Raw genomic sequence first — 26,395 nt, forward strand, 5'->3', positions numbered from 1 at the left:
AGTTCATTGTTAGTCCTTAGTAAACCTTGAATAGTATATTGTGCTTCTTCATCAGCTTTTGGTTCAGCCCATCCAATGAAAGTCTTACAAATTGGTGATCCCTGTAAACAAAACAACAGAAACTAAACATTGATTTTTGTATTATGGTGAATTTGGGGAAAACTTACTTTGAATGGACACGAGTGATACAGTCGCCCCGGGTTTCTATCTAACCGAGAAGTTCGTAATATTGCTTCCCTCCCACACAAACAATAAACAAATGACATTGAAGATGGGATTAGATTCTAGGGTTTGAAAGTTGCAAATGTGTTAGGTTGAAGAAGGGGAACACTGAACAAAGTGGGTATGGGATTTTATTAGGGTTTTATAACCTAACAAGCATTAAAAGACGGTTTTACCCTCACATGCTATTTAACAAGGATTAATAACCGGGTTAGTGATAAAGGATGAAACTTATAACTAATTTAACCTTAAAGGCTGGTTTTGACAAGTTTTAAAGATTAAGGCTGACACCAACAGAATTGGAGAAACTTAAAGGACATTTTGTGCAATTTACTCTGTAAACATTAACCATATTCAGAATCATGATAGACATAGATCAATATTTATCTTGTTTACTTTTTGTAATGTATATCTCCTAATTGCATAGGTTGAATGTAATTTTTTAATTTTTATTATAAATACAAATCTCCTCTCTACAATTGGTGGTAGGGATTTACATACCACACATAGTAATTACATATGACTATTTGTTTTTTTAACTACCAACAAAAACCTCGATTTATTATCCTCCAACTAGCTAAACGCTAGTAGGGCCGTCTATCAGGGGATGCAGGAGGTGCTTGTGAGCAGAGACTAAATCAATATAGGGTCCGAAAATTTTTTATAAGTTATATATATATATATATAATATCTGGATGTTTATATAAATAAGGGCCTGTTTAAAAGTTTTTAAAAAATGACCCAACTAACAAGCCCAAGTGACTAGTCTAAACAAAAATAAGGGCCTGTATACGGAGTTGAAGTTGATTAATACATTTTTACCGAGACACATTGACAACCCTTTTGATTAGACTATATCTTCCAAGCCAGTAGTACTACTTATCCTAATGCTATAAATGCATATAAAATGTTGTTGACAATTCCGGTAACCGTGGCATCGACAGAAAGAAGTTTCTCAAAGTTGAAGTTGTTGAAGACCTATTTACGTTCTACAATGTCACAAGAAAGGATAAATGGGTTGGTGACAATTTCTATTGAAAGTGAAATATTAGATACTATGGATTACAAGGAGTTGATCGAGAGCTTTGCTTCAAAAAAATGCTAGAAGAACCACACTGTTCGCTTAGCAAGTAGGTTTGATAATTTGATCATTTTTGCTACACTATTTTTGTTAATTTGTTTTATCTATTTCATAACAATTATCGTAGTATTATGGGTTTTTAGTGTTTATATATTTGATTGAATGATTAAGGAGTTTATATTATATGAAGATTTGCGAATAGAACAGGGCCAATTTTTTTTTAAATTTTTGGAGACGGCCTTGGACGCTAGCTACATATTTCAGTCGCGATTAGATAAACTGAAACATGTGACTATTTGTATCCAAAGTTATTGAAAAACCACTTTTCCACTAACAATTTCAAGAATACTTACAACAGTTAATTATTTAGACTTCCTTCTAGCATTGACAAAAACATATTGAGTGCATTCCAAGAATACAAAGTAGATCTAAACAATAATTGATGACATCATTAGTGTATAGTTTTTATTTTTGAATAGCAAACGGGACTTTATTCATTCAACCAAAAACATAGCTCCCAGCCAGAAATTGGAAGCCAAAAGTTACAGTTACATCAATGAAATTACATTGTAGGCCTTACATAATAAAATTAACATCCCACCATTGTTGCCTTTGAATTGATTTGAACTTCGATCTTTGTTTTAAATACTGGTAAGATTCTTCCTTGATTTCCTCTATTATTCTTTGGATGACGCCCGGTTTGCCTCTAAAAACTTTCTCATTCCTGGTTTTCCACAGACACCACACCGTTTGCAAAACTATTGTGTGTATAGCCTTCCTCTTATTTCGGCTCCTTTGCAGATCCATTACATCCTTTAACAGTTGCTTTAGAGAAACTTCTGCACAGATTGTTCGGCAGTTGATCCACTCCAGAATAAATTTCCAAACTTCTGCACAGATTGTTCGGCAGTTGATCCACTCTAATTCCTCCGCTGTCCCACACAAGCTGCAGTTGTAATCTGGTAATGTTAATCCTCGACCCCTTAGTGTTGTTGCCATTGGTATCTTTTCATATATTGTTCGCCACAAAAACATGTTGCTCTTACCTGATGCCCATTTATTCCAAACAAATTCTTCGCCCTGTGAATTTAGGTCGATTTGTCTTGCTAATGATTGCCTTACCTGTTTCACCGTAAAGTGTGTATCCTCACCATCTTTCCAATACCACATATCAGTGTTGTAGGAGACCGGATGCTGTACTAATAGTTCATTCAAACTCTCCATCTGCATTCGTTCCCCATCTGTTTCCGGTACTCTAGACCAAGCCCAATCCCATATGCAGCCTCCTTCATTTAGTTTGTAGTTATCCACCACTAGTACACTTTTATCCACAGCCAACTGATACAGTTCTTGAAACCGTGTCTTCAGCAGCTCATTTACAAGCCAGGTATCTTCCCAGAACATTGTTTTATCCCCAATTCCCACTTTACTTTTCAAATACATAGTTACATTGATGTTCTTTTTTATGATTTCCCCATCAATTTCACCTATATTTTTCCACACCCTTGTTGATGTTTTTTTCACTGGTATTGCCATAATCTTTCTTTTATTGCAGTGTATAGCCTTTATAACTTTGACCCATATTTGGTTTGGTTCCATCTTTTGACGCCACCATCACTTTAATAATAAAGCTAGGTTTAAATCTCTGACATTGCCAATTCCAAGTCCCCCAAAATCTTTTGATGCCACTACTCTTTCCCATCTTACCCATCTTATTTTGTTGTTAACATTGCACTCTCCCCATAAGAACTTCCTTCTAATCCCTTCAAGAACTTTTATCACGGCTTTCGGACATTTGTACAATGACAAATAATAATTTGGTAAGCTACCCAAGACCGTCTTTATTAGAATTACCCTACCCACGAAAGATAGATTTTTTGCTTTCCAACTTGTTAATCTTCTATTGAACGTGTCTATCACTTCTTTCCAGTTTACTATCCTGTTCATGTTTGCCCCTACTTTCAAACCTAAGTAGATAAATGGGAACTTACCTGCTCTACATTTGAAAATTGAGGCCATGTCGTTTACTTCTGTTTCTGTACGGCACACTCCAAATAACTGGCTCTTTCTCGGATTAACTTTCAACCCCGATATAAGGTAGAAGATTCTTAATATTCTCTTAAGTTTCATAACATTCTCTTCGTTCCACTCACCAACGAAGATTGAATCGTCTGCAAATAACATATGTGATATAAGTGGGCCGTTACCTGGTAATTTAACCCCTGAAAACAATTCTGCATTCCTCGCCTTTTTCATCATATTATGTAACGCCTCCATTGCCACAATGAACAGGAAGGGTGATAACGGGTCCCCTTGACGTAAGCCTCTTTTATATTGGAATTCCCCAGTTGGTGATCCATTTACTAGAACCGAACCTCTTCCTGCAAAGAGTATCCCCATGACCCAATTCCTCCACTTCGGTGGAAATCCCATATGTGTTAGTACAGTTATTAAAAACTTCCAACTAAGTGTATCGTACGCCTTTTCAATGTCAGCTTTAAACACGAAAATACTTTTCTTTGTCCTTTTTCCTCACCCAACTAATTCATTTATAACCAATGGTCCACCCACGATATTTCTATCTGAGACAAATGCTGATTGTTCATCCGCTATGACACTTTTAATGACGCCTTTAATTCTGTTTGCTAGTACCTTGGAAATTATTTTGTTTACTACACCTATTAATGAAATAGGTCTAAAATCGAATAGTGTCATCGGATCACGTACCTTTGGGATGAGGGCAATGAAAGATGCACTACATGTATGATGTAGAAAGCCATGTGTGTAGAATTGTGTCATTACGTTCATAATCACTCCTTTAAGTTCATCCCAAAATGTCTTGATAAGTTTAAACGTGATACCATCGGGCCTCGGTGCTTTTGAAATACCACAATCCCAGACTGCAATACGAACTTCTTCTAGTGAAAACGGCACCACTAACCCTTCGGCTTGACTTTGGCTAAGTTTTGAGAATCCGTCTGCTCCTATTCTTGGTCTCGACCCTACCGGTTCATTAAACTTTTCTTTGAAAGATTTCTGGAATTGGTTTTTTATCTCCACTGGTTCCGAAACCCATTGCCCTCCAATCCATAAACCGCTGACCTTATTTCTTGATATGTGGCAGTTGACCACTGAATGGAAATAACTAGTATTTTCATCACCTAGTTCTATCCATCTCACCCTTGCTTTTTGTTGTAAATCGAGTAGCTGTGTTTGATGCCATTCTCTAACAACTGTCTTACATTCTTTCCATTGGCGAATCTCTTCCTCCGTAAGCCTCCTATTTTCCGCTAAATCATCGATTACTAGTAATTTACTTTGTGCCTCCGTAAGCTCTTTCTCCGCTTCCTCCTTCTTGTTCTTTCGCCATTGTTTAAGCTCTTCTCTAATAGCTTTCATTTTGGTTGCCATAATTTCATCTTTGAATGTTGACTCACATGTTTTTTCAATACCTTTCTTTACTGCCTCCTCAAAGCCCGACTTCACAAACCAACTATTGAAAATTCTGAATGGAATCGGACCAAAAGTATTATTTATCGTGATAAGTATAAGTGGGTTGTGGTCCGATATGTCTCTGTCAAGGGCCAGTAATGTGGCATTGGGCCATTTAGACATAAATTCGTCACACACCAATACTCTATCTATCTTACTAAGATTCATACCATCGCCTGACATAAATGTAAATTTATTACCACTCATGTTGTATTCTTGAAATCCACAATTGCTTATAAAATTATTAAAGCATATTGCACCATTCATGTCAAAATGTGAATTATATTGATCCTCTGGTTCCCGCACTTCATTGAAGTCTCCTAGTAATACCCACTGCCCTTGAATACTACTTTTCGCAGCTAAGAGTTCATCCCAAAGTCTTCTCCTACTTGTTTGAATTGTTGGCCCATAAACATTCACAATGACTATCTCCTCTTTGTAGCCCGTTATTTTTCCTTTTGTTAATAAAAAGTTTTGATTTTTGATTTCAACAGTTTTTTTTAAATACACCTTTATCCCAGATCGAGAGTAAGCCCCCCGATCTACCTTCCGCATCCACCTTCGAATACTCAAAGTCTGTACTAATCCAAAATCTCTTGACTATGTTGCCTGAAATATCCCTAAATTGTGTTTCCTGTAATGCGACAAAAGACAGGTTGAATTTTGTTATCAACTCTCTGACTTTTACACCCTTACCTACTCCCCTGGCTCCTTTTAAATTTAGGGATCCAAAATTCATGTTTGACCGACTTCCGCCTGTTCTTCGGCTATAGCCTCTTTGATCATCGCCTCTTTTTGTGTTAAGTCTACCCCTACTTCCTGCCCCACTTTTACTGTCTCGTTAATTTCTCTTTGAATCTCAACTGCATCATCGATTGTTTCTCGTTCTTGTGTTGCTGGGACTGTTTCTTCCGTGTTTTCCTCCAGTCTTGATTCCTCCTCCCAGTCTGATTCGTACTCGTCTTCAATCCCGGTTCCGGTTTGTTCGAAACTGTTAATTTCTTCTTCCGTCTCTCTTACTGTCTCCCTATTTCTCCTTTTACTTCTCCTCTTGGTCACAGCTCTCCTTTTGGAACGTATTCTAGATTCATCCGATAATTCTATATTCAGGTCTGGGATTTTCCTTTTTAATATTGTTTGATTGGGCTTTAAACTCACTAGGCAATTTTTCACTAGACTTGGCCCTTTTCTTTTAAACTGGGCATTCCTGGTCGGCCCAATATGACTACTACATTTAGCCCACAATGTTTGTTTAATGGTATGTCCTGGGCCCTACCGATCTCCGGTTCTGTTGCAGCTGCATTATTTTGTGTCTGTTGGACTCCTTCTGACATAGGTGTGTCTATGTTTCCTTCCTCGTTTACCGCTCCATTTAGTGTCTTTTCTCTCTCCTCATTAACCGACGTTTGTTCCCGAGTCTCGTTTTCCTCATCGTTCCATTCATTCAATGTTTCATCTCCATCTTTTGGAATGCCCTCATCTTCCACGTTCATCGGCGCTTCTTCCTCCGGCGATGGTACCTCTTTTTACGGTGATGGTTCTTCTGTTTCCAACTGTTTAGCTCTTATTCTATCTGGTACAATTTTTGGTTGCCACATGTAGTTTGCTTCCGAAACCCAGACATCCAACATCATTCCTTTCCACCAAATTTTTATCTTTTCATTAATAAGAGCCCCGTCATTCACTATTACTCTGACCACGTCATAATTCAAATTTAAATCTCTGTCATCAGCCTCTGACAGTTCTATGATCTTACCAAACTTTTCCGCTATGCAATTAAAAACGTCATCACCCCATATCTGAATTGGTACCCCCTGATTACTAACCATGCTACTCTTTGGAATGGAATGACCTCACCATTCCATTGTTGAATGTTTCCCAGCCATTGATCCCAACTCTTCTCATCTCTGTTAAGGATTTCCATAGCACTTTCTTCATTCTTAGAAGTAATTAATACTTTTATACCTCCCACGTACCTTACTTCTGCGTCTTGTAGCCCAAGTTCTTCCTTCATCATCCACAGCTTACGTAGGTGATTAATACTTTTGAGTTCATCGATTATTGCAACCTCTTTCCATTTTTGATATACTTCTGATTCATGAGCGAATTTTCGTGCTATATCTTCTTGCTTTTCTGGCCTTTTTCCTCTTGCTATGTCTGCCCAAGACACCTTGCTACCATGGTATATAGGCATTTGATTTTGCTGCGGTGTATCAACGATTGTTTTCCTTACCCATTCCTTTCTCGGCATTTGAACCGGTTTTTTGTTAATCTTTACGAATTTCGCCACGTTTGCCCTTATCTTCCACCCATCGAAACATAGTTGGTTTAACGCTTTGACCATTTTTGACTCATCCTTCACCTTCGCAAATCTTAAAAATCCGAACCTTAGTCCTCGTTTGTCCAGTTTCTTGGCAATGTAGGCGTCGACAAGATGCCCGTAACTCCTACATTCCATCCAAAGTTCACCATCGGTTAACCTTGGGTTGATGTTTGATACATAAAAAGTTGTTGCTTGTTCCGCTTTCAACACCTCTTCTTCCACATTACTTGGTCTGGTCTCTTTGTTGTACCCATATTTTTTGCCAGAATTACATCCTCCATTATTATATATCTCACCCTCCTCTCTCGCCATATTGACGGAACTTTAAAAGGTTAATCAGATTCAAACCAATCTAGCTTAACTATCAACGATAGCCGCGACCGGTATCAGACCGACTAAGCAATCAAGTAACCGGATATAGGTTGAGAGGGAACTTTTCTTACTCACCGCTAACAGGCCCAGCAGCGAATGGAATCGGAGTCTGACCAAGATAGGGGGAAAGGTTATTCCGAACAGATAGTCAATAACCTTGCACCCTATTCCGGTAAGATCCTCCTCGTCGAGCACACCAGCACCTGTCCCTCACCGCAAACAGTCCCAAAGGCGAATGGAATCTGGATCCACACAGGATAGGGAGAGAGGTAAGACCGACGGTCAGTTGGAAACCCCTCACACTATTCCGATAAGATCAGTTCGTCGAGCTCTTCGGCGACTGTTCGATATCCCTCAGAGAATTTTGATTTTAATTGTAAATTGAGCAAATCTTGGTTAGCTATTAGAGTTTTACGTTTGAGTGATTTTTTTATAGATCTGTTAGTTATATTTATGTTACGATTACAATTATGTAATTGAGTTTTTGTTAAATTATAATATTGGGAGGGGATCTAATAGAAAGTTTATTTTGGTTAGAAAGGATATAAAGCACTAGGATTATGACATGTGACAAAATTTAAAATAAAGAGGAAAAATATTTTAGTCAATTTTATCCAATCTTCTTCCTCCTTCTCTCTTTAACTTCAAAACCCACCATTTTTAAAACTCACCATCTTCAACCTTTTCTTCACTTTCTATCTCAATAATCGCTACATTATAGTGCGATTATCGTCACCAATCAATGATTCAAACACCCAATCAACGGGTTCTTCAACTTTTTTAAAGAAACCCAATTTAGTTTCACACAATATCTCATTTTTTCCCGTGATTTTGAAGCGGATCACTCGATTCGGTCAAGTCGATCACTGATAAGTGTTTCTAACAGTCAAATTTCGTCAGTCGTTGAAGAAATCGGCTTCGATCTATGTACAAAATTTTTGAATTGCATTTTACGATCTGGGTTTTTGAATTGAGCCATTGCGTTTTACAAAGTAATGAAAAACACCGTTTTTTTTTTTTTTTTGTATTTTCAGTTTATTGAGTTTTAGAAACAACACATTTTATTATGTTTTTAGTTCATTGCGTTTTAGGTAAAACACATTTTATATGTTTTTATCTGTTGTGTTTTTGAAAAAAAGACACCTCCTTTTCTGTTTTTATCTATTGCGTTTTAGGAAAATACATTTTTATGTGTTTTTTGGTCCAATGCGTTTCAGAAAAACACATTTTGAAGTGATTTTAATCCATTGCATTTTAAGTAGAACACATTTTTATATGTTTTTAGTCCATTGCGTTTTAGAAAGAACACTTTCTTTTGTGTTTTTAAGCCATTCCGTTTTTGAAAAAAAAAAAAAGACATTTTTATGTGTGTTTTGGTCCATTGCGTTTTAGAAAAACAAATTTTGAAGTGTTTTTAGTTCATTGCGTTTTAGGTAAAACACATTTTTATGTGTTTTCAGTCCATTACATTTAGAAAGAACACTTTCTTTTGTGTTTTTAGGCTATTGCGTTTTAAAAAAAAGACATTTTTGTATGTTTTTTGGTCCATTGCGTTTTAGAAAAACACATTTTGAAGTGTTTTTAGTCTATTGCATTTTATGTAAAACACATTTTTATGTATTTTCAATCCATTGCGTTTTAGAAAAAACATATTTTTTTGTGTTTTTAGGCCATTGCGTTTTAGAAATAAGACATTTCTTTGTGTTTTCTGGCCATTGCGTTTAGAAATAACACATTTTTTTGTGTTTCTGGTCGATTGCGTTTAAAAAAAAAAAACTCATTTTTTACGTTTTTTGTCCATTGCGTTTTACGCAACTGGGTTTTCGAAAAAAAATTCGAAAATATAGCAATAGTATACTCGTTTTAAAGATAAAAACGCTAGTTTTTTGTGCAATTTTTATAAAAAAAAAAATAATGTCGTATAAAAGAGTTATTAACGTTTAAAAAATATGAGAGAATTGGAGGAGAGAGAAACTATTGCCCTGTATTGACTAAAATGCAACTACACAAACCCTCGCGCCTCCTTTTTTTTCTTCAATTTTAATCTTAGCCCTTGATTAAATAAATTGATGGTCAAGATTACTTCCCACCCTTACTAGACAAACAAACTTCCTATTATATCCTGACCCTTATAATATTAATATATTTGTTAGGAACGCATTATTTGTGTTTAACATTAAAGTTGAGTTTTCAATCCTTTCAATTCTAATCATTGCCTAAACAATTTTATCGTAAATCTGATATGATGTATTGTATTGTAAAAATTATATCTTTTATATGTGTTTTTTTAATCACAAACATGACCCAATAGTATCCAATATAATTAAAATTAATGTGTGGTCTACTTAAGTGACTTTGAATGTCGGTGGGGGTTTAGAGTCGATGAAAGTAAGTTATGGGCTCCGTGTGAACTCCATTTTTGTATCTTCTTTACACGTCTTCAAGAGGTCTGGGAGGAAGTCAACATGACTTCTTAAATATTCCAGCAAATTTAATGATTTATAGATGCAAAATTTGTATTTAATTATATTTTATACAAGTTTAAGTATAAAATGACAAATTAGTGAATTTGCGTCGTCAATGTGAAATTCACAATTAATTTGTAAATCATGAAACCATGTAAATTTTTAAGGAGTGGTTAACGCAGATTTTTTTTTTATCAGGTTCACAATTTTCCAACATTCTGTGTCCATTAAACAAGAAATTTATTGGAATAATCAAGAAAACAGAAAAGTTAAGGCTACACGGTATGGAGCCGTCCTTCTTCCGTCTTGACCCGGCGACGCCAGCTACACCATCCCGCCCCCCCTTCCCCGTCCTCTCCGTCGGTTCTTGGACGTTGGCGACGGAACCAAATGTGGGCCCCAAATCTCAAAAAGTTACCGTTTTACAAAAAAAATAAAATTCCATTTTCCAAAAAAAAAAAAAAAAAAACAAACGGTCATAAATTTCAAATATATATATTTCCATTCCATTTTCACCTCCATTCACAAATTTAACCCCAAAATTTCATCCCTCTCACTTATTTTTTATAAATCTTCCTCCCACATTTATAAACCTTATACTCTATCATGGAACCCTTCAACAACCCGAACAACCCGAATAACCCGAACAATCCGAACAACCCGAACAATCCCAACAAGCCGACCCAACCTAATGTTTTCTCGGTTCCGGCATATTATCCGACGCTAGAACCGAACCAATTCTCGCAATATTCATCAAATGCGTTTGCATCATTCCAACACTCGCCAAACCAATTCGCTCAATTCTCTCAAAATCAAGCCCTTCAACAAATGATGTTGCGGGGTGCTTATAATTTCCCACCGAACCCGACACCACCCGTTCAAGGAATGGAAAATGATAACGATGGATATCGATCAATATCCTGAGCTAAAACGTTCGATGTTGAAAAAACTTCAAACCGACATCATGAAGAAGCATAATATTATTTAAGTCTATGTTTTTTTTAAGTTTATGTTTTGTTTTAAATTTATGTAATGTGGTTTTAATATTAATGAAAATATTTTGTTAGTTTATTTTTTAAATGTTAAAAAAAGTAGAAGATTATATAAAAAAATATATAAAAATGGTGGGGAGGACTATGACTAGGACCATCCTCCCATACCCTCTACTTTTGGGGGATGGAGCATCCTTGGGAGGACTATGACGTAGCGCCTACGTGGCGGATGGTCCTCCAAGGATGGGATGTCACCATACCCTCTAGCCTAATAAAAAGAATAAGGGGCTGTTTGGTAGCCTCTGAATGGTCATTAAGAGGCTACCTCTTAATGGAACCATTAAGAATTTTACCAATGAGAAGGTAGAAGAATGTGACATGTGATGATTTACCATTCAGAGTTTACCTCTTAACCATTCAGACTTGAGGTTACCTCTTATTCATTCAGAGGTTTTAAACCATTAAGAGGTAGCATCTGAATGGTCATTAAGAGGCTACCAAACAGCCCCTAAATGAGAAAATAGACATTGATTTTTACGTATCTTCAAGTATGTAATCTGGAAAGAGTGTACATATTCACACATTTTTTTTCTATTTGCACACCTTTATGTACGTCTTGTAGAAGTCTATATGAGGCGTATAGGGTTCCTGTCTCTCGACCAAGTGGTCAACCTCGTACAACGTCAAATCAATCACATATACACCAAGTATGTGTCTGTACGTTGGGCTTATACGATAGACCTAGACGACGCGTACAGGTCTGTACACGACGTATTAACAGACTGATTTGACTATGAAACGATGTTGTTTGTAAAGTTAAACGCCGAGTATGGAGCTGTACGTGGCGTATATTGAATTACAAAGTGCTTTAATAGCGTCAAGCAGAGGATTATTCAAGCTCACGAGGCGTCTTCTTTTCTTCTCTTTTTCTTTGCATTCTATGTTGATTGTTTAACAATTGTCGAACAAGAAATTATTCATTCACCACATTAAAAATGTCATTGTTATAGGATGACAACTATTTCTTCGGGCAATATTCTAATAAGTCATGGGTTCCTAAAACTGCTCTGGTAATATTTATTAATTTATATTCCTCGTTGTTTTGATTATTTACTATTTATCATACCGTCTTTTAGGAGTAGTCTTGCGTTCCCGATTCTAACGAGGAAGACGAGCCCCCCCCCCCCCTGTTGAGAACCATATTATCCGATGTAACAAGGGTATCTGGATTACAGATACGGGTGTGAATATTCTTACGTGCAACAAGACTATCTGGATTGATACGGGGGATACTGTGGTGAGCCTCCATTCACCGCATTGTATGGTAATGAGCAATTAACTAACCCGAGCAATCCTTACGAAAGCTACAATGCATCACATTCTTTGTACGTTCAACAAGACTATCCGGATGGTAGAGGATATGGAGGTGTGACACCTCAGAAATTTATACCAAATGATATGGCAACACGTGTCCGATAAACTCTCAAATATTCCACATATGTTGGACGAGAGGGGCTAAATTGTACAAAGTACGAAAGATGGTAAGTGGAGGGGTCCAATGTGACAAAATTCCAAAAATTTTGCCTATGACGGCCCCTTACGGACCGCAAGGCATATGCCTTATGGTCCGTAAGGCATTTGAAAACAATGGGTGCCAGAAGCCCTTACGGACCGAAAGGCTTTACCGATTACGGTCCGCAAGAGCATCGTTGGCAGAAACTCTGCAGCTGACCGCTGCAGTTGCAGGTTCAGACCACCTTGCTTGCGATATTTACCACCTTCTTCCTTCTAGGGACACCTGGGATGCCACTAATCCCTTCCTTAACAACTCAGGAGACACTTGGCATCATTTGGGAGCTCATGATCAACTATAAATAGCTCCATTCTTCACTCATTTGAACTTGCACCTTTCAAAAATCACTCTCTCTATCCCTTGGAGTGCTTCTCATCTAAAGAGGCCTCCTACTTGAAACTCAGGCTTCCCTTGAACACTTGTATTTATTCTATCTCAGTTCTTTTCATTCCTAGGCTAGTTATTAGTTGAAAGTCTAGCAAATTGGCTTTTGCTTTGACTTTCGGTTATGACCATTCCAGTCAAGCCAAAGTTCGAATCGAACTTGGCTATGTGATCATAATAATGAAGATGTTAATCCCTTGTGATGGCACCCTCTGTAGATCACGTTATGTAGGCAAAATGACGAGTCAACATTTTATTAAATAAAAGTCAAAGCGCAATTTTTTTGTAAAGTATGCTAAATGAGTTTCTAAGTATCGAAACCTTAGTTTTTTACATTATAGAAGTTTAAGTAACATCTTTAGGACATGCTTGATCATGTCCAACTCGTCATTTCCTGCTCAGAACTAGTTTTGCAAGCGAAAGTCAAACAGTTTGACTTCTGCTTTAACTTTCGATTCTGATCCGTTTGGTTAACTTTAGTGCATGAATTAAGGTTGTTATATGATCGTAACATTGTATGGAATAACCCTCTCAGGTTATACCATTTGATCATATCATTTGATAGGTTTTATGATAAAGTCCTAATATTATGCCTAAAATACCAAAATTACCCTTATAATCTAAAAATGGTTTTAAAACTAATTAAACATGTAATTTGAGTTTGAAACTGATATTGTAACATAATGAATATGTTTTGGCATTATGTACTTGTCATAGACCTATTCGACCACTCGATACCACATATGCGCGTACGACTAGTTTAAATAACATAAATTATATAAACTTGCCGAATCGGGTCAAAAACCTTTCCGATTCAATTCTAATCAGAATGTTTGATTGTTTAACCCATATTACGAGTCCTCGTACTCAGAAGGGTATAAACCACATTCTATCTGGTTAACGCTTAATCTAGCCAACCGTACTTATCATTTAAAGTTAATCGGTCCAAGTCAAATGACCTACATAAGGCCCATTAACTTTCTAACGGATCATAGTTCAGTTCATTCCAGGATAGGAGCCTCCAGTAAATTGCGCCTGTGTTTAGATTGTTTTGATTAACGGTTTAGCTTCGCATCTTTGATTTGTAAAGACTAGCGCATGTAAATACTCTTAGCCTATTTTCCTTTATAAGGGCTTGGGATACGGCTCTAGCCGCTTGGTCAAGTATTGAATCAATGAGCAATGATGTCTAAAATTTAAATAACACGTTTTAATCTGTTTTCTTGATAATTTAAACATTGAGGGTTAATACGACCGTATCCTGGATATCCTCGGCTTATTTAATTGCAAGTGGGCACGATCTAAGCGCGAGGTGTAGTTATACACTTGACACACATGTAAAACCAGTAACAAGAAACATTACTTTATCCTAAGTTATTTTAAAATGATATACCAAATGGTATCAAATACTTTTCGAAAATATTTTCAAAAATAGTCGGTTAATTGTATTTACCAGTGAAAACTGGCGTATTTTCAAAAGACTAAGCGCAAGTTATATAGCAAATACGGAATAGGCTAGAGCTGCTCGGTCTAGGCGTTTTGGAATTTGCAACTCCACGAAAGACCCTATTAGTCTCAAGTCATATTTATTTACATTCGGTCCGCCTGTGGATCTTTTAATACGAATCGTTTGTATATTATTTTGAACTTTGGACTTTCAACTTTGTACTTTGTAATAATTAATTTAAAATCCCATCTTCCACCATGCATTATGACTAGTGGTATCAAGCGTCACGCATAATAAACCCAAAGTTCGGGCCCACCGGGAAATCAAGGTGCGACAGGAGGTGAACCTCCGAATACACCACTGTATGACGTCGGGGAACTCCCGAGCCTATACAATCCATAACAAACTAAGAAGGTATCAAATTCATTTAGTTACGTGAGAGTGATATATGTATGTTTTTTAGTTAAAAGTCATATATTAATCATATACTACAAGTTTCACTTGAATCATCGATAGCGTTTTCTAAAGACAAATATTGACTTTGTTAAACTATTTTTAAGTATTTACTTATTTTTGTTTTTGATTATTTTATCGTATATAGTATTAGTTATATTTTAATACTTCTTTTGTTAGTTTTTTTATGCATTTTCTTATGGGTTTTACATTATTGTTTTTTGAATATTTAATTTATTAGTTTTGTTATGGATTTTGCTACCAATATATCAATTTTGCTACGAACTTTATTTACTTATTTTTCCAATATTTATTTTCTCAACTTTGCTACTGATTTTGCTACAAATTTTTTAACTTCTTTTAGTTAGTTTTTATATATTTATTTTCATGATTTAGCTAAGGATTTTGCTACCAATTTTAATAAGTTTTTTTATTATATTTATTTTCACAATTTTACTACCGATTTTGCTACAAGTTATATTTTACTTTTTTTAGTTAATTTCTAAATACTTATTTTCCTGGTTTTGCTACCTTAATTTTGCTACGGAATTGCTATGGATGTTGCAACACATTTCATCTGTAACGGAATATACGTAGCAAAATCGTAGAAAAAAATGCGTTCGTAGCTAATCCGTAGCTAACTCGTTGCAAAATTTGCGACCACTTTTCTACGTAACAAAATTTCTTAGCATATGCCTCTTTTTTAATAGCGTCTAGGGTGACGAGTTGTAATCAAGAACTAAAAAATCTTAAATAGGTTAGCGGGTTGTGATTAAAGGGTTAGATAGGTCTATACGGGTTAGCAAGTCAACTTCTTTAACTAAATAGGTTAAAAAAGCCATCCAGAACACAATGCTTTTTAATTAAATAGGGATTTTTACATATATCCCCCTCCTAAGATACATTATTACATATTTACCCAATCTTTTAAATTAATTACATATTTCCCCTACTCAAATGAAATTACCCAATTACCCTTTTCTAATTCATATCAAAACTAAAGACCCTTGTACTCACACCTGTCAACATGGTAGGATGCTATTAAATTTCAAACAAAAACAATGAAAATATAATTAATTAAACTAGCCGATGAATAAAATTTTTAGCAGTTTATTTGAAATTGGAAATTGGGCGAACAACGAATTGGGTATCGTGCTGTCTGAGGCCGTAGATGTGGGGATAGAAAAAAAGAGTCGTAGAGGTTGCACAACTGAGATTCAAGCTGTAGAGAGGAGATAACAAAAGAGAAGGGAACATTCATGAGAATGTCGGATAGGGTGGTAGTAGAGCTTGGTTCTGGTGAGTGGTGAAGATGATGGTGTTGTGATATGGGTGGAAATCAGCAGCAAGGTGGTGGTTGGCTATGGATGGTGACAGAGAAGAACGGTGAGGGGCGGTGGTTTTCCGGCGACGGTACTGGTCGGAGATGGCGGTGGACAACAATGAGGATGGCGGTGGACGACATGAGATGATGAACGACTGACGGCTGGTGGGTGGTGTCGGAGATGAAGACCGGCAATGGCGATTGACCATGGCGATAAAGATTTTAGAAATACATATTTTATTTACTGACAAGATGATTGAACAAGATTAATATTAATTATTTACCATATGCTTTATGAAAAAGAAATATATAAATGATTTTAAGGGTAAAGTAATATATAATAAATAATCACTAAGATATTTCATCAGGGGTAAAATAGTATTTAAAAAAAGTAATTTTAATGAAATGGATAAATATGTAATATATAGAGTTTAGAAAGGGGAAATGTGTAATATATATGGTTTAGGAAGGGGAAATATGTAATTGATTTTAAAGGTTGGGTAAATATGTAATAAATGATCTTAGTAAGGGGAAATATGTAAATGACCCTAAATAATTCAACATGAACACAACGCATTTATTAAACATATTAGATTTGATAACATAAATCTGATTCCTTTGTTTAAACACAACTTAGATTAGATTATATTGTTATAAAATAATATATTTTTTTAAGTTTTAGTAAGTTTATTTATTTTAAAAAAGAGTTAAATGTCATTTTAGTCCCTGTGGTTTGGGCCATTTTGTTAGTTTAGTCTAAAGGTTTCATTTTTCGTCTGTGGGTCCAAAAAGGTTTCATCGTTGCCATTTTAGTCCATTGGGTTAACTTCATCTGTTATTTTTGTTAACGAGAAGGGCAATTCGGTCATTTTATATGGCCGAATTGCTTTCCTAGTTAACAGAATTACATTTATAATGACCGAATTTCACTTCTCGTTAACATAATAAATAGATGAAATTAACTTAGTGGACTAAAATGTCAAAAATGAAACCTTTTTGTACCCACAGAAGAAAAATAAAATCTTTAGATTAAATTGTTAAAATGGCCAAAAACACAGGAACTAAAATGACATTTAAGTCTTTAAAAAATTACAAATCTTTCATAAATTTATATAAAAGAAGGAAACCTTAAAAAAGGAAGAAAAATTAAGTACACAAAAGAAAAATAAAGAAAGAAAGAAAAATAAATAAACTTAATGTGACCCGATTTTTATGTTTTTAGAAATATTTCCGAACAAACCTTAATCCCAAAAACAAGTCAAGGACCACGTCATCGTAAGTGTCAAATAGGCAACAAGAGCTTCAATTGTAAATGGTCTAAACTCTTTTCTTTTAAATATTAGAAAAAGTATACGTATTAATTAGAATAAAATTTACATATACGAATATTTAAGTTACAACAAACATGAAAATAATGTTGATTAAAACACAAATTATTAAAACTCATTTCAATGTTTGAATTGGGGAAGCAACATATTGTACACTTATCAAAATTTAATTTCTTAAGGTCATTAATGACTTAAATAATCAAGGTGGTTCCAAGCACATGCATGGAAATTTCTTAAGTGTAAGTTTTTCTCCTTTCACTCGTCGTAGATGTTAGCCCCACACCCACATATGTCTCTCTCTTTCTCTCTCTCTAATCTATGTATATATAAAAGACATACAACATGCACCTTTTTGCAAATTATATGTGTTTAATCACCAGAAACGGACCGTTAACTTGTTTGTTAAGTTTGATCTATTGATCCATCGAGCAACATAATTATCGAGATCGTGAGTTTGCGATGGCAGGAGACGAAGTGGTGATACCGGGGTTCAGATTCTACCCGACGGAAGAAGAGTTGATATTGTTCTACTTAAAGAACAAGATACGAGGAACAAACGAAGTACAGCAAGATATTGATCGAGTCATCCCACAGCTTCATGTTTATGATTTCTATCCATGGGATCTCCCTGGTTAGTACTTAATTCATTTCATTTTATTTTATTTTTCTCCTTATTTTTTTTTCTATAAACCCTAGTAAACCATTCCAGATTTTGGTTATGCAGATAATTTTTTTTAAGAATAATGGTAATTAGCTCATATATATTTTGGAGTTTTTTTTTAAAACAAGACTTCTCTTTTCCGCTTTCATTTTTTATAAGATCTGTCATTTTATTTTCTTTTAATTTAGGTGTAAATACTTGCTACAATAGTACCTATTGTTGGTTTCATGGCAAAATTTTTATTAAACTCACCCGAAATGACCCAAATGATTATATCTTCACAAAAAAAAAAAAAAAAAAAAAAAAAAAAAAAAAAAAAAAAATCTACAACAAATGTTCAATTTCACTATGTTATTGTCGTTGAAAGTTTAGAATACACCAGAAATGACCTTTATGCGTTCATGTGTATCTGTACCTGTCTACACAGACATGGAATGAAAACACAAATAGAAATTTGAAACACATTTTTTTAAAGAAAAAAACAATATTATTTTTGAATGCCTTAAATTTGCATCATATTGAAATTTAAAGTATGAATAAACAAGAATTATATTAGACAAATAAGGAAACCCTGAAAGCATAACTAAACAAGAATTATATTAGACAAATAAGGAAATCCTTAAAGCATGACTAAACAAGAATTATATTAGACAAATATGGAAAACCCTTAAAAGATTTTCATTGTTGATGATTATTACACAAGAAAAAAAAAACAACGAAATAAAATATTCTCTAAGGAGACATTTTGGTTTGTTAAGTGGTGTACTTAATAACTAAAAGGTTGAGAATTTAAATTTAATAGTAGGTAAATATTTATGTATAAATTTTAGAAAATATAGGAGTTGTTAAGAAACCTAGATCTATTTTTCTATTGATTGGCAAATTTCTCAAATAAACTACACCACAAATTCTTACACCTAAAATCAAACCTAGGATTATCTTCTAAAAAACTTTTGTCTCTACCACTGGACTACGACCTAGGTGGTAAGAAACCTAGATCTAATAAAAGAGAAACACGAGAGAAAGATTTTCAAAGTTAATTGGGAATTTAAAAGAAAATGTATTTACCCCACCAAACATCATATAAATAGGGTGGTAGACGGATTTTAGGAGTAGAAATTGGAATGGAGTATTCATCGTTAAAAAAGGAAGAAGAAGAAGAAGGAAAGGGAGAAAATGAGTTGGGTTCAAGATTCGGGCAAACCGTCTTTGGCTATGTATAAACATGTCCAACTTTTATAAGGCATCTATTTATCTTATAAGCCTATAGTTATAAGTGTTTAAATTTAGATTTTTCTCTAATCTTTTAGTACAACGTATCCATACAAGAGTTCCTAATAACTTTGTATTATATACTTCTAGCGGTTTGCAAAAGGGAATTCATCAATATTAGTTAGGTTTTTACTTTGACTGTTGATTCATGAAGTTCCATCACAAGTTTCTTGGCATATGGTAATTTAAATAGTTCTTACATATATTTTTTTAATTGTTGACGTTACTCTCCAAAACTCGTATATTTAAGAATAAATCACACTTGCTTGGGATTGAACATAAGACCTCTCACTTAGACGCAAGAGCGTCTACCAAGTGAAGTAGCCCCACTTGACAGTTCTTACATATTTACATGGCAGAAAAGATATAACGGTTAGCATTTACTATGTTTAGTCCTGATTATTATGATTATATTAGATTTCTTTCCTTGAGAGTTTAGCTTGTCTTACTATTTTGGTGACTTTTGTTTTCACCACTAAAAAGAAGAAGAAGAGACTGTTGGTCCATTGGCAAAGAAAAAGCCCTTAATAACACCTAGGTTGGGAAGGAGAAAGTATTGGATTCAAGTCGCACAGACGACAGGGGATTAAAAAAATTAGCCGTTCAAAAAAAAAAAAAAAAAGAGAGAGCTAGGTTCAAGATTTGGGTAAACCGTCTTTTGCTATTTATGAACATGTCAAATTTTTATAAGGCGCCTATTCTATCTTATAAGCCTATAGTTATCAGTGTTTAGATTTTGATATATCTCTAACCTGTTAGTACACCCTATCCATACAAAAGTTCCGAATAACTTTGTATCATATACTCCTAGCGTCTTTGAGTGTTGATTTGTGAATTTTCGTCACAAATTTCTTGGTATATATTTACATGACTGGAAAGAGATAAGTTGTCACCATTAACGGTTAGCATTTAAAATGTGTTTAGTCCTGATCATAAAGAATATATTAAATTTTTTAGTGTTAGCTGCTTAGCTTGTATTACTACTTTTTTAGTTTATGTATGTTACCGTTTGTTTGTGTGTCTATGTGATGTGTTATTCATTCTAATAATACATATATTTTTTTATCAATTTTTTCTTATTATACCTTACTAACACTATTTTAGCGGGAAAATCATGAGAATAGACATGCTAACCAAACATACTAGCAAAATAGACATTGACTTTTACATTTGCTAAAATAGCCATTGACTTTTCTTAGTGTGGGCTATGAAAGTGCCGAATTATTGAAGTGTGCGCTTTGGACGCACATTTGCTAAAATAGGCTTTGACTTTTCTTAGTGTGGGCTATGAAAGTGTTGTGAACAGATCTAATCACAACCAATTACTAATCAATTTAGGCACTAAACGGCTTGATTATGACGGATTACAATGGATATAGAAGACAATAGAGAAATAAGAACAATTCAGAAGGAGATGGGAATCAGAATAGAATTTGAGATGAGAGAAGAATAACCAATTTGCTTAAACAATCTTCATTCCCATTGTTCTTCGTTCGTCTTGTTTATATTCTGCATTTCCATTCACTTTGCTGGGCCACTTGAACTGGGCTGGGCAATTGGGCCCTGTATAGGCTTAGGTTCATAACAGAAAGTGTCGGATTATCGAAGTGTGAGCTTTGGATGTGCTGGTGGCTCTGAGTGTAGGCTATGAAGGTGACGAAACATCGGAGTGTGAGATGAAAGTATCGACCTATTTGAGTGTGGGTTATGAAGGTGTGGGATTATCAAGTGTGGGCTATGGTGAAGTCGTCTCTACTTATTTGTCCTACTCTGATTGGTTGTTTCGGACTACCTACGCAATGCATATTTTCCTAACATGTTATGTCTATTCTTATAATATCACTATTTTATCACTTTGTTTTTCCGCTATGTATATTTTTATGCAGCTATGTATGTTTTTAATTGAATTTTATATACGGATATAATTTTAGAGCTGGAGCCTCTCTATTATCTAGAATCGAGATAAGGCTTATATCTCACCCCCTTGGACCTTACCATTTGCTTGGCTATAGGTTGTGATCCTATTGGGAATGATTCTAATTGTATGTCTTGCATGCAGAATATGCAGGAGAGCGTTGTCAAGGAGACCCTGAGCAATGGTTCTTTTTCATCCCTAGACAGGAAAAAGAAGCGCGAGGGGGTCGACCATCACGCCTCACCCAATCTGGCTACTGGAAGGCCACTGGCTCCCCTAGTATCGTTTATTCTTTAAGTAATCGCGCCATCGGGGTCAAGAGAACCATGGTTTTCTACAACGGTAGAGCTCCCACCGGGACTAAGACTAAATGGAAGATGAATGAATACAAGGCTTTTCAAGAAGAATCCTCCTCGAACACTAACCGAAAACCCGAGGTATTTTCGTTCTAATTTAAAGACTGAAATGGTGCAGTTCAAATTGAGTTTGTCCATCACTTAAATTTTGGAAGATTGAAAATCAGTCCATGACTACGTTTACACAACCATATTTCTTTGGGTTTTAAATTAATTACCTCGCTTGTAAATTATCTTTTCTAAATAAGCAAATGGCAATTGAATAAGTATATATATATATATATATATATATATATATATATATATATATATATATATATATATATATATATATATATATATAATAGAACAAAGATCCGTTAGCAACCACCCTTTATTGCGAGAACCGCGAGAACCAGTGTGAACACAAACAATAATACCTAAAAAAATCTAAAAAACACCCAAAAAATTTTTTTTTTATTTTTTTACTATTTTTTTATATAAAAGTCGCTACTTTTAGTATCCCAAAAAAAAAAAACTTTTTTTTCTAAAAACTTTTTTTTTAATTTTTTTTTTGGCTACTAAAAGTAGCGATTTAAACATAAAAAATAGTAAAAAAATAAAATAAAAAATTTTAGATTTTTTTTTTGATTTTTTTTGATTTTTTAGGTTTTTTGGGGGTTTAGTTTTTAGCATTTTAGCTTGGGGTGGGGGGGGGGGTTAGGTTTTTGGGGGGTGGGGGAGGGGGTTTAGGTTTTTTTTTTTTGGGGGGGGGGGGTGGGGGGTGGGGGGGTTAGGTTTTTTGAGGGTTTTAGTTTTTAGCATTTAGCTTGGGGGGGGTTAGGTTTTTTTTTTTTTGGGGGGGGGGGGGGGGTTTAGGTTTTTGAGGGGTGGGGGTCAGGTTTTTTTAGCTATTTTAGGTTTTTTTTAGCTATTTTAGGTTGTGTTCACATTGGTTCTCGCGGTTCTCGCAATAAGGTGGTTCTCGCATATATATATATATATATATATATATATATATATATATATATATATATATATATATATATATATATATATATATATATATATATGGAGCCGCTAGAATGAAAACCACCCCGAGTTGTAAGAACCGCGAGAACTACACCCCACGGGTGGGCGTTCACCATATTTTTTTTTACAACTAGATGTGTATATTATAAACACAGCCGTAAAAAAAAATTTAAATGTCGCGGCCGAGTGTGTAGTTTTTTACACCACAAGTTTGGTGAAAAAAAAAAGAAAAAAGAAAAAAAATTAAAAACACCAAACTTATGGTGTAAAAAACTACCCCCTCGGCTGCGGCGTTTAATTTTTTTTTTTACGGCTGTGTTTATAATACACACATCTAGTTGTAAAAAAAAATCATGGTGAACGCCCGCCCGTGGGGTGTAGTTTTCGCGGTTCTTACAACTCGAGGTGGTTCTCATTCTAGCAGCCCCCTATATATATATATTTGCAAAATACGCATTTATAAATCCGTATGATATAGCGCGTGAAACGGAAAAATGAAGATTACACGTTGATTCTACGAATACCCGTGTAGTTCTTCCCCAACCCTCAAATGGTAACCCCAAAGGCCACGGAATTTGAATTGAAAAGTCGAAAGTTTCAAAATTCAATTCTGATCATTCATATTACTAGAGAGACATATAAATAGAAACCGAAATTCGAAATGGGCCTAAAAAAAATAACGGGCCAAACATACGGCCTAAAACAAAAAGCCCAAAATAGTTCAAAAACATAAAAATGCAAATAAGTAATGGAAATAAGTGTTTTTTGGCCCGGACGATGACCCAAACCGCCGTTGGCTGTTTGCAGCAAGATGGAGCTCGTTCTCACGTTCGTTTCGCCTGGTCGCACGCCCAAAACGGACCCCCCCCAAGTTAGAGCCATTTTAGTGAAGCCCCTTTAGTTACGCGGTCTTGGGCCTCCAAATACAAAATAGCCTGTTCCTCCACACTTGGGCCCGCATCACCGTATAAGATGGTTAGATGTTTAACTGTATAAGTGTATATATACACAATTGTAACTGTTATAACTTATATGTTTAACAGTTGTAATGATAAAAAAACATTTACACGTATAAACATGAAATGTCTAAACATAAAAATATAAAGATAAGCTCCCTATACTTTTTACGTTAAATGATCTCTATAATTTATTCTATTTATAACTTATATGTTTAACAGTTGTAATGATAAAAAAAACATTTACATGTATAAACATGAAATGTCTAAACGTAAAAATACAAAGATAAGCTCCCTATACTTTTTACGTTAAATGATCTCTATAATTTATTCTATTTGTAGATATATTATATATAATATTTTTATACAATTATATTAAATTCTTATAATTATTTATATTTTTAAATTCTTAAATAAGCACATGTAAATATGTACAAGCATTATAAAAGTAACAAAATTTCATATTCTTGTTTTTAAAACATGCAGCTGATGGAAGAATTTAGTTTATGCCGGGTGTATGTGAAATCAAACTGTTTAAGAGCATTCGATAGAAGGCCGTCCGGAGTGATGATAAATGACCAGCAACCACCAGTTCCACAACCCTTTCACAACAACGAACATCATGCAACCACATCGACTCGTCATGGCCAGCCATCGGTGTTAGAGAGAACAACAAGCTTATCCGATCATAGTCATTGCTCGTCGGATGACCAAACTGTTAATCATCCTCACTATACAATGGAAAGTGATGATCATAATTTGTGGGAATGGGAAGAACTTAAGAAATGGTTCTAGGTTTTCACATTGATCAGGAGGAAGAAGACACAAGTTAATGGAAGACTTTATTTCGTAAGTTATTTAAGAATTATTTGAATAAGTGGATGATTGTAGTATGGATTATAAGAACTAAGTATTATGATTTTGATATCTATTTTTTATGTATTATAGTAATCTACTTTGCTTGTGGTAATGTGAGAATGAAGTGGAATTATCATTTGTAAGTTGTAACAAAAGCCCATGCCTATACGTAACAATGGATTGTGTGGAATGTTAACCTTTCGGTTTGGATGGTTTTTTACTTCAAATAATTAGTAGGGTGGTCTTTACTCTCATCAAATCAAAATCTAACGGTTAAAAGTTAAAATTGACATAGAAAAAACTAAACTGGTAATATAGCTTTGAGCTAATTGGCATTTCATAACATGTCGCATCTCGCTTGAAACTAGCTCGAAAAAAGCTCATCTCAAAATTGACTCGACTGTAAATGAGCCGGCTCGGCTCGATTTGTAAACGAGCCGAGCTCGAGCTTGACCTGCGTCGGCTCGTGAGCTCGTGAGCCAGTTCGAATTATGTTTACCATATATTTTATATATAAGTATAGACACAATTTGTTTTGCTTGAGTATGATTTGATGAAAATAAACCATGGGACTAGAGTAATATATTCAAAATAGAAGATAACGAAGGCTGGCTTGAGTTTGATATTTTCACAAAAGAGTTGTATGAAGCTAGTAAATGATTCATTGCAAGTTTGAAGAGGCTTAGACGAAATCAATTTGACCTTCACATCCTTCATTTTTTTATCCCACATTGCACAGAAGACAAAATCTAGAGGATTACCTCACTTGTAAAAGAAGGCAAAGACAATTTACAAAATTAATTATCTATAATTGCATATCTAGTCCTTTGGCCAAAGTAACATGCATATTTATCCATTTGGTTAAGTTACATTATAATTATGGCTCTTAGTCTATGATGAGTTTTATCTTTGAGTGCTTTTTAATTAGTAAATTTTATGGTTCTTCGTTAGTTCGAGCTAAATCGAGCCGAGCTAGTTCGAATATTTATCGAGGCAAGCACGAGCCTCAAATTTCAACTCAATATAAAATTCGAGCTTGAGCCGAGCTCAAGCTGGGTCTGGCTTGGCTCGACTCGTTTACAGCCGCCGTATATATGTTGGGATGCTTCGAAACTTCTAAAACTATGTAACATTAGCTATATATGTTGGGATGATTCAAAACTTCTAAAACTTTGTAACATTAAAACGTATTAGTTGATGTGTATTAACTTTTGGAGAAAGAAAAAAACAATTTTATACAAAATTATAAACTGTGTAATATTAATTACAACATTTTGTTGGTTTTTCGATATAACTAAAATAAATTAGTTGACTTAGTATTGAACGTTTTTCACGAGATCCACATAACCATCTATTAGGAATAGTCCAATGGTATTCAATCTACATAATTATCTATTAGTAATAGTCTAATGGTATTCGTGAGTTAAATAAGATATATGATAGTAGGAGGTTATGGGTATAATTCTCATACTCTCATAGTATGCAAGTTTAGCTAATAAAGAAAATTACGTCATAAAAGTTTAAAATCCTTAAATCAAACTCCTAACAAGATTCACTAGTTTTAAACCCCATTACGATCTTCCATTTTTCGGGTACACTCAATACCAAGAAAAGGCCATTCCCTTTTCAACATGATAGGAAAGGTTTCCTTATTCAAAGGGCCCTTCACACTATTCAATTTCACACTTTATACCTTTTCTCTTTGTCTTATCTATATACATTCTTTGATAAATAAGTAATCATTTTGATATTTTCTTTTTATTGAGTGTATTCCACTATTCTTACAACAAAATAAAAAAATAAAAAAAAGGTGAAATTTTGAATGTTGAGATACTCCATCCAAATTGAATTATATTCATAACATATAAAATTGGTATTTGTTTCATATCCATGGAACAATACAATTATTA

General features: G+C 34.6%; 1 protein-coding gene across 1 annotated transcript; it reads left to right on the forward strand.

Annotated features, from left to right (window-relative positions):
- The first annotated feature begins 17,767 nt into the window (after positions 1-17,767).
- LOC110936660 (NAC domain-containing protein 90) lies at positions 17,768-24,552 on the forward strand. Its single transcript, XM_022179077.2, has 3 exons — positions 17,768-18,087; positions 21,449-21,741; positions 24,114-24,552. The coding sequence occupies exons 1-3, from the start codon at positions 17,916-17,918 to the stop codon at positions 24,420-24,422; spliced, it is 774 nt and encodes a 257-aa protein (XP_022034769.1). The 5' UTR covers positions 17,768-17,915; the 3' UTR covers positions 24,423-24,552.
- The last annotated feature ends 1,843 nt before the right edge of the window (positions 24,553-26,395 follow it).

Source organism: Helianthus annuus, chromosome 1 (genome assembly GCF_002127325.2).
Source record: "Helianthus annuus cultivar XRQ/B chromosome 1, HanXRQr2.0-SUNRISE, whole genome shotgun sequence".
NCBI classification, from domain to species: domain Eukaryota; kingdom Viridiplantae; phylum Streptophyta; class Magnoliopsida; order Asterales; family Asteraceae; genus Helianthus; species Helianthus annuus.

Excerpts from the sequence above, each read along its gene's own strand:
- LOC110936660 (XM_022179077.2), top strand. The coding sequence starts at position 17,916 with ATGGCAGGAGACGAAGTGGTGATACCGGGGTTCAGATTCTACCCGACG. Across the intron at positions 18,088-21,448 it reads CTATCCATGGGATCTCCCTG|AATATGCAGGAGAGCGTTGT; the intron begins GTTAGTACTTAA and ends TCTTGCATGCAG. Across the intron at positions 21,742-24,113 it reads ACACTAACCGAAAACCCGAG|CTGATGGAAGAATTTAGTTT; the intron begins GTATTTTCGTTC and ends TAAAACATGCAG.